This window comes from Diceros bicornis, chromosome 26, assembly GCF_020826845.1.
Source record: "Diceros bicornis minor isolate mBicDic1 chromosome 26, mDicBic1.mat.cur, whole genome shotgun sequence".
Lineage (NCBI taxonomy): Eukaryota > Metazoa > Chordata > Mammalia > Perissodactyla > Rhinocerotidae > Diceros > Diceros bicornis.
Genome location: NC_080765.1, coordinates 29,925,434 through 29,939,792, shown reverse-complemented (window position 1 = coordinate 29,939,792; position 14,359 = coordinate 29,925,434). Strand labels below are relative to the sequence as shown.

The window sequence follows — 14,359 nt, the reverse complement described above, 5'->3', positions numbered from 1 at the left end:
AGACTGTCTAGCTGTAGGTCTCTTTTTGTTTATTTTCCCTGGGACATGATGAGTCCTTTCACTCAGCAAGGGAAAGTTTTATTCACTGGCTTTCATATCTATCATTTCCTCTTTCCTTATTTTTGTATTTTTGCCGTTTTTAGACAGACTTTTCAGTTTTTTTAATCATTTTTTTATTGAGTTATAATTGACATACAATATCCTCTTACTTTCAGATGTACATCATAGTGATTTGATATTTATATACATTACAAAATGATCACCACAATAAGTCTAGTTACCGTCTGTCACCATATAAAGTTATTACAATATTATTGACTATATTCCCTATGCTATACATTATATCCCTGTGACTTATTTATTTTATAACTGGCAGACTTTTCATTTTAATATGTCCCCCACAGCTTCAATTATGCTTTTATTGTCTTGAATGATTTTAGTTCTGCTGTTGTATCTTTTGTTTCCCTGCTATCCTTTCTTAGTGTAATGATTAAAAGCACTGGCCGTGGAGTCAAATTGTCAGGGCTTGAGTCCTGGCTCCAATACTTACTTGTTGGGTGACCTTGAGCAAGTTCCTTAACCCCTCTCAGTTTCCTCAATTATAAAATGGGGACAATAATAATAGTACATATTCGTGGTGTTCTTGTAAGAATTAAATGAATTAATACAGAAATTTGCAAAAAAAAAAATTAGATGAGTTAGTACATGTAAAAACATTTCGAATAATGCATGGTATACAGAAAATGTTAAATATTAGCAAATTTTATTGCTATCATTTTCATTATCATCATTTCTGTTAGTTCATCCATCTCCCTTTTTTATCTCATCTTGCCTTTTCATCTTAGCCTATTTTCTCTTTATGGCTTTCTGTTCCTATTTCATAAAAAATGATTGTTTTTGCATCCTATTTAGGTTACCAAACCATTTCCTGAAATTTGGTTTCAAGTCCTATATTAAAGGTTCAGAGTTATACTCTTCAGGTACAATATCTATATTATATTCCTTTATGTTGCAATATTTTTTCACAGGTCCCATATGTTGTTTTCTGTCTTCCCCATCCTTCAAGATCAACCTGTTTATGCTCTGTGTCAGCAAAGATGGTGCATGAATTGCCTTTGACCTAATTCTTGGCCCACTTTGTGATGACATCTTTCCTTCCCTTCTGTAGGTGGAGGGCTAGTGATGTGCACAGTTTCTAGGTGGCTTTGTCTTTTAACATCTCTTGTCTACTGTGATGGCCTCATCTCTTCCCTCCACAGCCTACTCAACTGATGCAGTACCAGAAAAACTATCATTTCCACATGCACTGCAAACTGGCTTCTTCATATATCTTCTTTTGCAGCAACTACGCTACTTAAAAGCAGGTTTCTTTCTGAAAAGGCTCTTCGTAAGACTAAAATGACACTGTACAAGGGATAGATGTGAACATGTCTATGGAAAGTTAAGCTTTACTTTTGTCTCCATGGTAATCATACACCTCTTTTCCTGCTAGTTTTCAAAATTCTCACTGCTTTTGGACGTGATCAGGGTAAATAATATTCGTAAATTGCCTTACAAATGCTGTAAATTCTGCTCTAGAGTAACGAGCAGTGGGATGGCCGAGATCCAATGACCACATGTGATCAGCTAATGCCATCTGTTGGAAGCAGCCTTTTCGATTAGTTTCATCTGTGAACATTCTGAAAAAGGCAAGTTCCTCAACAGAGGGGCGACTGTGGCTCTTTACTTAGGGGGACCACACCTCACTGAATTTAAGGTGCCACGACTGTCTCCTTCTTACTCATTGTGGTCTGGGACCCTGCTGTCCCTCTCAGCTATAGAAAGATGGCCTTGCAAGAGAAGGACAGGAAGAAAATGAAACTGTTCTTCCCGAGTAGTTACCTGACAAGGCAAAGGAACAGCTGTCTAGTTTTCTGTGTGGTATGTAACCTGCATCTCTGCATCTTGAAGGGCCATTAGGAGTATACTCGATGGGCTCTGTTGCCTTTCCTCAGGCAGTCTCTTGAAGTAAGATTTCTCAATCCAGCTCATCTACTATCTAATTAGAGGAGATTCTGCACAGATTCTTTCAGTCTTTGTTTTCAGTGACATCATTCCACTTCTTTCTCTCATGTCTTTGTAAGTATTTTAGTAGGAAGTTGCAAAGTGCCTAGCCAGAATCTATTTGAATCTGAAGATATGTTTTAAGTGCTAAGTATGCTTTCTTTTTTTATACAACAACTTTATTGAGCTCTACTTTACATACTATAAAATTCACCCATTTAAATGAACAAATCAGTGGTTTTTTAGTAAATTTACCTAGTTGTGCAACTGTCACCATAATCCAATTTTAGAACATTGGAACATTAGAACAAATTTAGAACATTCATCACCTTAATAAGATCCTTCATGCCCATTTTCAGTTAATCTCTGTTCCCATCCTCAGCCCCAGGCAGCCACTCATCTGCTCTCTATATATTTGCCCTTTCTGAACATTTCGTATGCATGAAATCATGTATTATGTGGCCTCTTGTGTCTAGCTTTGAGTATACTTTCTTATTACCATCTTAAAAAGCTTAAAATGCCTTTCTAGGCTTTCCACGAGGGCCCAGGGTTAAAACTCTAACCTTGGGTTGGCTCTCATGGTGAGAGCTCCAAGGAGGCCTTCCTTGACCTCATGGGACACTGTTTTCTAGGCTTTTCATCTAGGAGCCATGGGCTAAATGGACTTCTCCAATAAATGCTGAAGGAACTATGCTTAGGAGCATACATTAAGGAAAGCAAGCAGCCTTGGGGGGATTCGCTCAGCGTTGGTTCACATCATCTGACATGGATCCTTGTTTGTCAAATAGGGATTTATTTGTCCAGAAAGTGCTAAATTTCCCTTTATTCACCCATTCATTGTGTGTGCTTTGAAAACTCACTTCTCTCTTGAAAAGTTTACCTTCTTCTCCCAAGTGAAGGGAAGGAAAACAGAGCTGGCGGGGAGGGGTCAGAGGTAATAGAAGTCATTGGTCTTCCTGGATTTCTACTGTTGTCCCTTTCAACCTTTGTGCCTGGAGCAGAGTTTGAGTTAAAATCCCAGGGCAGCATGAATGGAAATCATTACTCTGATGAGAACCAGAGGCCCAGAGCTAAATGTTATCAAGTACCTTTCTGTGTGCCCAAAGCTATGCTAAATGTTCGACACATATGTCTCATTCACCCTCCGCAGGGATTCTCTAAGCCTGACATAAAATCAGGCCATTTTACAGAGCAAATGATAACCTTGTCCAAGGTCACATAGCTGGTAAATCTGCTTTTACTCAGTTGAACCTTTTCTCTTTGGCCTAAATGTTCCTGTATATCAAACCACAAATTGGCTCTAGCTAATAACATCAGCAAGGGAAGGGGGAGAAATGCTTTTCTGAATCATGCTTCTAGTGTCACCTTTTTTATTGTAAGAACAATTCAATTTTATTAAACAAAAATAACCAAAAATTATCTCTTTGCTCATACCACTCTTTCATAGTATTTTAGTTTTCAAAAAATCTTTTCTCTGTCTTGTCCACCTGCTTTCTTCTCTTTACATAGATGCCACAATGGTATCTATTCCTATTTTTATTCTTCTATTTTCATCTGACATTGTTTCTTAAAGGCATTTTTCTAGGTTAGTACTTAGTTTTTGCAACTATCATTTTAATAAGTATGAAATATTCCATTCATCTTCTAAGACATTATTTTGACTGGTCTAATGGAGGATATGTAAATTATTTCCAAATTTTTGCTATCACAGATGGTGCTGCATACTCATGTATAGAGATTATTTTCATTATGAATTATTTCCTTATGATAAATTCCCAGAAGTGGGATTTCTGACTAAGTCTAGAGAACATTTTTGTAGGTCTGTAAGCATAGTGCCAGATTGCTTTCTAAAAGTATTGTACCAGATTGACTTCTAGGTAAAGCTGCAGAATGACGTAGGATAACAGAAGCTCCCTCCTTTAATACCTAATAAAATGAACAACAACACCAACCAAATTTTTAAGACTAAAAATTCCCCAGCGTTAGCTAAAGAAAACATTACGACCTAATTCTATAAACACTGAAAAGTGGTGGGCAGAGAAAGAAACAAAAGATCTGGCATGAGGCATCTCCCAACCTAGAGCCCACCACCTCACTGTCCTCCTAAGAGTGATACATAGAGGAAAGGGGGTGAGTTGACAAAATTCTGAGAAGTCTTACTGGTAATCACCAGTGTGGAGAAAAGTGGACTCTGGTAGTGACTGGGCAGCTATGAAAAATGTCTAAGAGAAACTTTTGAGCATGAAACCCCTGCATAATTCTGTAAGACCTTAATAGGAGTGGGAGAAACTGCCAGAGTTTGCATCTTCCCAAGCTCCGTGATGGGTTAAGGATGTGAGCTGAATCCTATAGAAGTGAGGCATGTCGCTAGCTGGGATGGGAGTGTGATGGACCCATGGTTCAAGAAAATTGGCCAAATTTTAGAAAGAGAGTGCAGAGCCCAAGTTTCCCAGCAAAGGCAACTGAGTTTTTCTCTTTACCCGACCCTTGTAACCTCAGGCTACAGAAAAAGCCACACACCAATCCTTGATTATGGCCAAGAAAGTGGGAGAGATAAACTGGCTCCACATAATGTTGGGAAAGATGTCAAAGAGAATTTACCTGATTATAGCAGAGCAAGAATAGTATGGAAACTGTGCAAACATCAGAGAGAGACAGAGACAGAGAAAGAGAATTAAAAAAAAACATGACATAAGAAACAAAATATTTCTGTTGAAAGAACTTAGTAAAATGTGAATTTAATTTTTTTAAAAGTTCATAGACAAACAGCCTGGTACTGGCAAAAGTTAGATATATAGATCAATGGAATGGAATTGAGAATCCAGAAATAAGTCCTTCACATTTGTGATGACTTGATTTTTGACAAAGGCACCACATTAATTAAATGGGAAAAGAATAATGTTTTCGACAAACGGTGCTAGGACAACTGAATATTTACCTATAGAATAATGAATTTGTATTTCTACTTCACATCGTAGTAAAAAATTAACTCAAAATGGAATATTTGCAAAACATACATCTGACAAGGGGTTGATCTCCATAATATATAAAGAACTCACACAACTGAACAACAAAAAAACAAGCAACCCGATCAAAAAATGGGCAGAGGAAATGAACAGACAATTCTCCAAAGAAGTTATACAGATGGCCAATAGGCACATGAAAAGATGTTCAACATCACTAATCATCAGGGAAATGCAAATCAAAACAACACTAAGATATCACCTCACACCCGTTAGAATGGCTATAATCACCAAGACAAAAAACAACAAGTGTTGGAGAGGATGTGGAGAAACAGGAACCCTCGTACACAGCTGGTGGGAATGCAAACTGGTGCAGCCTCTATGGATAACGGTATGGAGATTCCTCCAAGAATTAAAAATAGAGATGCCCTATGACCCAGCCATCCCACTACTGGGAATCTATCCAACGAACCTGAAATCAACAATCCAAAGAGGCTTATGCACCCCTATGTTCATTGCAGCATTATTCACCATAGCCAAGAAGTGGAAGCAACCTAAGTGTCCCTCGACTGACGATTGGATTAAGAAAATGTGGTATATATATACAATGGAATACTACTCAGCCATAAAAAAAGACAAAATCGTCCCATTTGCAACAACATGGATGGGCCTGGAGCATATTATGTTAAGTGAAATAAGCCAGAAAGAGAAAGACAAACACTGTATGATCTCACTCATATGTGGAATATAAACCAACACATGGACAGAGAAAACTGTATTGTGGTTACCAGGGGCAAGGGGGGTGGGGGGTGGGCACAAGGGGTGAAGGGAGTCGTATATATGGTGATGGACAAACAAAAATGTACAACCCAAAATTTCACAATGTTAAAAACTATTAAAACATCAATAAAAAAAATTAATTAAAAAAAATTAACTCTAAATGGATCAAACACCTAAATTTAAGAGTTAAAACTATAAACGTCTTAGAAGAAAAGATAGGTGCAAATCTTCATGACCTAAGACTAGGCAGTGGTTTCTTAGGACACTAAAAGCACAAACAACAAAGGAAAAAATAGATAAACTGGACTTTATCAAAATTAAAGACTTCAAAGGACAACATCAAGAAAGTGAAAAGACAACCCACAGAATGGGTGAAATTTTTTACAAATCCCGTATATCTGATAAGGGACTTGTATCTAGAATATATAAAGAAGTATTACAACCCAATAATAAAGAGACAACACAATTAAAAAATGGGCAAAGTAACTGAAGAGATGTTTCTCCACAGGAGATATACAAAGAGCCAATAGGCACATGATAAGATGCTCAACGTTATTAACCATCAGGGAAATGCAAATCAAAAACACAGTGCGATACCACTTCACAACTAGGATGAGAATAATAAAAAAGATGGAAAAGAAGCATTGGTGAGAACATGGGAAAATTGGAATCCTCACATATTATAATAGAAATATAAAATGGTACAACATTTTTGGAAAACAGTAGTAGTTCCTCAAAAGTTAAACATAGAGTTACCATATGACTCAGCAGTTCCACACTTAGGTATATACCCAAGAGAAACAAAAACATATGTCCATGCAAAAACTTGTACACAAACATTCATAGCAGCATTATTCATAATCGTCAAAAAGTAGGAAAAAATCCAGATATCCATCAACTGATGAATGAATAAATAATATATATTATATCCATACAATGGAATATTATTCAACAATAAAAACAAATGAAGGAATAATACATGCTACAACATGGGTGAACCTTAAAAACATTATGATGAGTGAAAGAAGCCAGTCACAAAAGAATACACATTATATGATTTCATTTATATGAAAAGTCCAGAATAGGCAAATCTATAGAGACAGAAAGTAGGTTAGTAGTTGCCTAGTCCTGGGCATTGGGTGTTGGGTGGGAGGGGGATTTGGGGGATGACAGCTAAGAGGTATGGAGTTTGTTTCTGGTGTAATGAAATGTCCTAAAATTGATTATGGTAATTACTTCACAACTCTGTGAATATTAATATATTCACATATACATATATTTTTCGTAAACTATTGAATTGTACACTTGAAATGGGTGAATTATATGGTATATGGATTATATCTTAATTAATCTGTCTTTTAAAAGTTTGTAAATGAGGTAATAAAACCACAGAATTAGAGGAAAAGAGAAATTGAAAAACCAAAGAAACAAACTGAGAACCAGACAATACCATTAATGATCTAATAAATAAATTAGAACCAGCAAGGAATAAAGTATACAAGGCTAGACATTTAGTAGATGGGTTAGAGGGAAAGTTTGAGATCATTACACTTACCATAGGAAAAAAAGACAAATACATTAAAACAATTATAAAGAATGTCATTGATATGGAGGCCAAACAATGCTAATTCCTTGAATGGGTAACCCAATAAATAGTATAGACAATACATATAAAGATACAAATGCAGAAATTTTTCCTAAAATGAAGAACTGTTTCAACAAAGTGTAAGAGTGTGCTATGTTCCGAGAAAAACAGAGAGTAGTTGACCAAAGAAATAACCTGATTAAATTATTGGACTTCCAGGATAAAAGAGATTCCATCAGGCATCTAGATAGAGAAAACATTCAATAAAGGGAGCCGTATCTGATGGGTCTCAGACTTCTGCACAGCAACTTAGAACACAAAAAGGCTTAATAGAGCAATGGCCTACAGAATTTTCAGGGAAAGAAAATATGTCATAAGAATATTACTCTCAGCCAAATCACTGTTCAAAACAAAAACAGCAGGCAGTGCAAGAACTGAGAAAATTAAGCACCTTTAAGTCCCCTCTTGAAAAAGAAATGAAATCATTTTTTTTGTTCTTTTCAATACTTCCTCTTTACGTTATTAAAATAATTTAATTATTTGTATAAGTAGCACCCATCATTTTTATACAGATAAAGTCAGTACTCTTTAAAAGGTGTTGTTCCAGTTTATACACTTACAACATGTAGTTTCACTATAATTATGCCAGTACTGGTAGTTACACATTTTCAGATGCCTGTGGCTGAAGTAGTTAAATACCTCAACTGTGCAATGTAAACCTCTAGTGTGCTAATGACCTGTTGTTTCTTTGAGTCCAGGAAGCGTCTATGATTTTTATTTCCTCAAGCAAGGTAGTGGACATTGGTACACATGGACAGAGTATATCACCAAAGAGGAAGAAAATATCCCAAGTAATGCAAAGGTAAAAGAGAGGTATTGGCCATGGAACTTTGGTTTCCAAAATGACCCAAATATTCTCCAAGGCGGAAAAATTAACATCAGTTCTGTGTTAGCTTTTTAAGAACTTTCTTTAGAAAAAGATTCCACCATGAGCTGGATTGAGTCTTCAAAAGCATGGACTTTAGAATCAGAGAGACCCAGATTCCCTATTCAGCCTTCACTCTCTTTGCCTCAGTTTACTCAACTACAAAATACTTAAACAATTGTTGTAAGGTTTGAAGACAATGTACATGGACACATGCAACGTACTATGTGCTAGATCAGTGGTGGCTGCCATTCTGATTATTATCATTATCAGTGCCAGGTATCATCAGTCCACATCTCAGACATCTCAACCAAAAAGCATCCTTACCTTTTTCTTTAAAATCCCAACAGAAAGATTTCCTTGATCAGAATTCTCAGAAAAACAGGTTCTGATTAATAGGTTTTCTGGTTAGCAGACGATTCACCTACAACTCCTGCTCATTTCCTTGTGGAAAATTTTTCCAGATGTGTACTTTTTTGCCTCTGTTAGTAGTATCTAGTGGACGTACTTTATCTTTATGGGGGTGATTGCAGATGGTTCAGGCCCTGGATGGAGTGGTAGATGGTGGATGGGAAAGTGGGAGTATTGACAATCAACTTAGACAGCAGGCAGGACCACAGCTGCTTGTGAAAATGGTGCAATAAGCAGGGGTGAATGTGTTCTGAGTTCAGGACACACCCTGAAGGCTGAGTATTGTGAAGAAACCCCCAGCACTGAGATACAAAACTTAAATTCTCCTTAAAGAACTTACTCACCTGAACTCCAGGGGTTTGAAATCTTGCTGGAGTCATATGAGTGAAAAAGTCCAATGCAGAAAATATTTTCAGTTCTGCTGGAAATTTTTTCCTTGTCAAACAATTGTTCTAGTCCCTGAAGATAAAAATCTATGAAACTCAACTTGCTTTAAATTCCCAGTCTTGGTAGCAAAACAAGCATCTTGCACCTGGTTCTGCATTCAGCATTACTGACTGGCTCTGTGGCTCTGGACAAGTTAGCCAGCAATCCTCCAGCCTCAGTTTTTTCATCTGGAAAACTGAGCTAATAATATGCCTGCCACAGAGGGTTACTGGGAAGACTTCAGAGGATAATACAGGCAAAACATCCGTAGCTCAATGCCTATTAATTCTCTTCCTCTCCACTTCAATTCACTTGCCCTGTCTGCTCCTTTTTCTTTGATCAAATTACTTTTCAAAAGAAGCCAAGTCTTTGTCTACCAGTATACACAGGGCTACCGTGTTGCGCAGTGCCAGTTGGTGCCGTTTGTATTATGGTCTAGTTTTGCTTTAGAGGCACCATTTACATAAGCCACAGTGTGAATGGTGCTCCCTGGATTTGTGCAACACAGTGGTTCCACGTTCACTAGCCCCATCCATCCTAGACAGATAAGGAGACATCAATGTATGATATACATCTTCCTGCCCCTTCCTCTCATTAAATGTGGCCAAATGGCTGATGACAGAGTTTGGGCTCAGACAAGCCAAGCTAAGGTAAGATGTTCTACCCAAAGTAATAGGGATTCCAGGAGCCCAAAACCAAGCCCTTAGAGTCCACTTGGGGTCTAAATGGAAGGAAGAGTGTTGCAATCCCCATATTGAAAAAGGGGCTAAGAGAAGGTGGGTCATAGAACCAAGAATCTAAGTGTTGAGAAAAAGCAGATGAGGAACAAGCACAGGAAATGGAGGGAATGGAGGTCAAGTGTCACACCCAACCCTTCTATGACAGGCAGTATAGATGGCATATGGGAGGTGGACCTTGCCTGAGGTGAGGCAGACAGGTTGGTTCAGAACAGTAGTCTTGGAGGGCCACAGTATAGACCCATCCTTACTGTAATTGGTGTTTATAATATGACAATTCAGTTAAGAATGTAGACTTTGGAATCAGACAAGCTGGGATTCAAATCCCTGCATTTCCACTTACTTGCCGTGTTACTTGGACAAGTTACAGAAGAGCTCTGGACCTCAGTTTCCTCATCTACAACATAGGGACAATAATGCCCATCTATTTATACATGCAGGATCTCATTTAATCCTCAAAACAACTCAGTGAACTAGGTACCATTATTATCCCATTTCACAGATGAAGAAACTGAGGCCCCTGGAGAGGTTAATTGTTCACTTAGGATCATAAAGATAGTAAGGAATGGAGCTGAACGGATAGTAAGGATGGGACCCAAGTCTCTTGAATGCCAAGACCTGCCCCCCGGGCCCAGGACCAGGACTCATCCATGTCTTTGTGGCACAGGTCTCAGAACTCATTATCCCCACGATGGAGACAGCCCGACAGTCCTTCTTCTTGAAAACCTACGTGGACCATGAGATTCCAGTGCTGTTCGTGGGACCCACAGGCACTGGCAAATCAGTCATCACCAACAACTTCCTTCTCCGCCTTCCCAAAAATACCTACCTGCCCAACTGCATCAATTTCTCTGCCAGAACCTCAGCCAATCAGACCCAGGATATCATCATGTCCAAGCTGGATCGACGTCGGAAGGGCCTCTTTGGGCCTCCCCTAGGGAAGAAAGCAGTGGTGTTTGTGGGTAAGGCATTGGCCTGGATCTGGACATGACCAGATTCTTCTACTCTAAGCTGCAGCCAACCAGAACCTCCCTTTGTAGGGCCAGTATACAGTCCTTTTACTCTCTCTGGGAGATAAAATATTTCTGATTAATATAATTTAATTCCTTCCCTCCCTCCCTCCTTGCTTCTCTCCCTTCTTCCCTCTTTTATTTTGTTTATCTTGTCCTTTTTTTCTTTCATTTCTTTCATGGTATTTGTTGACCACGGACTGTATGCCAAATTTTCAGTAAGTGAGATGCGGTCCAGGCATTTTTGCCTGAGGGAGGCTCCCACTTTCTCCTGAGATGAAGCTGAGCCCATGAATCTGGCAAGGTTACTTTGTAGTAAGAGAGAGTTGCAGAAGAGGATTGTGGTGTTTGCCCTCTCGCATCTCTAAAAGCAGCACACACTTTGTGATAAGCCCCTTGTTCTATTTTGTGTCAGATAAATATGTTACTAGTAAGTGAAGAAATCTAACAGTTGCTAAATAAATATTTGTGAAATAAGCATGTTGAATTTCCCCAGGATTTTACCTGGTTACAGAGAACTTTCTCATTTATTTCATTTGAGCCTCACAACCCTGTGAGGTTATTAACCATCATTATCATTTTACTAGTCAGTTAATTGAGGCTCCAGAAGGTTAAATTCTGTGTTCAGGGTCAAACATCTAGAAAATTTTGGAGCCATGAGCCAAAACCAGGTTTCTTGGTGCCAAATACATTATATTTTCCACTTTCTTACTGATGACTCATAGAGTTCTCATTTAGTAAGAGTAATGCCCTGCTCTTCTGGGTTGTCTCATATCCTGTCTTTAAAATTCATATGTTGATAGTAAATATTGCATGTATTTATATCCTTACCAACTAACATCAGCTCCTTAAAGGCAAGGATCCTATTTTCTTTTCTTTTCCCTTTGTTTTCCTCCCTTTCTCCTTTCTTCCAACCAGTTCCCTCTTCCTGTTTTTATGGTGTATCTAAAAACAGTTTAAGCTTTGCAGCCAAACAGACCTAGATTCAAATCTCACTTTTTAACCCTCGGCATACTGTGACTTAACCTCTATGACCCTCCGTTCCTTACCTCTCACAAAAAGGTAATACTATTTCCTTATAAAGTCATTATTTGGATTAGATGAGGTAATATGTATAAAACTCCTAAAATGTTACATGACACAAACTGGGCATTCAATCAATGTTCATTGGAGAAAAATTAAAAGAGTCTCCCTTTTATTGAGTGCCTTCTACGTGCCAGGACTGGACGATATGCTATTGGACGAAATCAATCTCTACCTTCGAGGAAGCCACAATCTATTCTTGCCATTTTGGTTTTGCTCCTCAAAAACCCTAGCCCAAAGCCGTGCTCCCACTGGAGTTCAACTATTACCTGCTGGTTCAACTAAATACCTTGTTGGCTGGGAGCATGACTATCTTCCTCACCATCACATCCTTAGCAATTAACAAAATGTCTAGCACATAGTAGATAATCAATATATTTTGGTTGAGAGAATGGGAGAAAATTAAATGCCTGTTTGTTGATGCCAATCTATGCATCCTTAAAGTCACAATGGGCAGAGATCTCAATGAGGCAGGAGAGCCCAGAACCCAGGAAAACCTCTTCCTATGTGGTTAGAATGTCCACTGGCTGAGCTCTGCCTGGAGTGGGGATGGGACAACTGGGTACAGACTCTCCCATGGAGGGAATAGTCATCTGTTGCCTCCTATAACAGCAGAGGATCCCATAGACTTACAATATGTGGCCATGGCTTCTTTCCCCAGATGACCTGAACATGCCAGCCAAAGAGGTGTATGGGGCCCAGCCCCCCATCGAGCTCCTGAGGCAATGGATTGACCACGGTTACTGGTTTGACAAGAAGGACACAAACAGGCTGGACATCGTGGATGTGCTGCTTGTGACAGCCATGGGCCCCCCTGGGGGAGGAAGGAATGACATTACTGGTATGTGAAGGAGAGAGAGTTCATTCCTCTTTACCCCCCAGCAAAGCTGGACCACTTTCATGAATGGGGGGTTGGTACAGGGCACTCTGTCCTGATGGAGGGTGGGAAAAAAGTGTGTTTAGCCAGAGGGGTTTGGGTTAGCTCCAGGGAGTGGCATTTGAATATTTCATGTTGGAAGTTGTGTACTGTAGGATGGGAAGATGAAAAGAGGATGTGAGGAATCTTTGGCTAGGCCCTAGAGGAACAGAGAGTCTCCTATGAAAAGGAGAGTTCAGTGTGACCAGCATGTGTTCCAGGAAGGAGGCTAGATCAGGGATTCTCAGCTAGGGGTGCATGACAGATTCACCTGTTGTGCTTCTTACAATTCTTCAGATTGCCAGAGACAGAACACCTAACCCAAAGTGTCCTAGGCAAAATAATAATAAAACAAACAAATAAATAAGATATTCCCTCCTGTCATCTAACAGTTCAGGAGTATATTTTGCTTCAGCTGCAACTTCATCCATCCAGGTCTGCAGGTATCTGTATTTTTATTCTGAGATACATTCTTGGTTAAGAATCTAAATGCCATTTCCAGACTTATGATTCTGTGACCTTGCTCTCCACACTGGCATTTACCTTTCTCATCTGTAAAATAAGGAAAATGAACAGGATGATCTCATTTGGGTACCCAAACCATCACCTTTTACTTCAGGTATAAAGTATAGAGTAGCTTTGCCTTGGGTTTGAATAGAGCAGGATCTCAGGCACCTAACATCTTTAAGTTCAACACCTCTCTCACCAGTGAGAGGGAGAGGAGCTTGGTATATTACTTTTCCCTAAGACCTAGCCATTTAGTGGGAAAAAATATTTGCAAACCATCTAACTGATACAGGGTTAATATACAAAATATGTAAGGAACTCATATAGCAAAACAACAAACAATTCGATTAAAAAGTGGGCAGAGAACTTGGATAGAAACTTTTCCAAAAAAGACATGCAAATGATCAACAGGTACGCGAAAAGGTACTCAGCATCACTAATCATCAGGGAAATGCAAATTAAAACCACAATGAGATATCCCCTCACACCTATTAGAATGGCTGTTATCTAAAAGTCAAGAGATAACAAGTGTTGGTGAGGATGTGGAGAAAAGGGAACACTTGTGCACTGTTGGTGGGAGTGTAAATTGGTACAACCACTAAGGAAAACAGTATGGAGGTTCCTCAAAAAATTAAAAATAGAACTACCATATGATCCAACACTTCCACTTCTGGGCATATACCAAAGAAAATGAAATCACTATCTCAAAGAAATATCTGCACTCCCATGTTCATTGCAGGATTATTCACAATAGCCAAGACATGGAAATAGCCTAAGTGTCCATTGATGGATGAATGGATAAAGAAAATGTGATACACACACACACACACACACACACACACACACACAGAATGGACTATTATTCAGCCATAAAAAAGAATGAAATCCTTTCTTTTGTGACAACATGAATAGACCTTGAGGGCATTATGCTAAGTGAAATAAGACAGAGAAAAACAAATACTGTATGATCTCA

The 14,359-nt window shown here is 38.8% G+C and overlaps 1 protein-coding gene across 1 annotated transcript in view; it reads left to right on the top strand.

The window, feature by feature from the left end:
* The window catches only part of DNAH3 (dynein axonemal heavy chain 3), a 167,446-nt gene that overhangs the window by 103,537 nt on the left and 49,550 nt on the right, over nt 1–14,359 (top strand). The window contains 3 exon segments of the mRNA XM_058569907.1: nt 8,130–8,233; nt 10,538–10,832; nt 12,625–12,804. Of these exon segments, the coding sequence (XP_058425890.1) occupies nt 8,130–8,233; nt 10,538–10,832; nt 12,625–12,804 (579 nt within the window).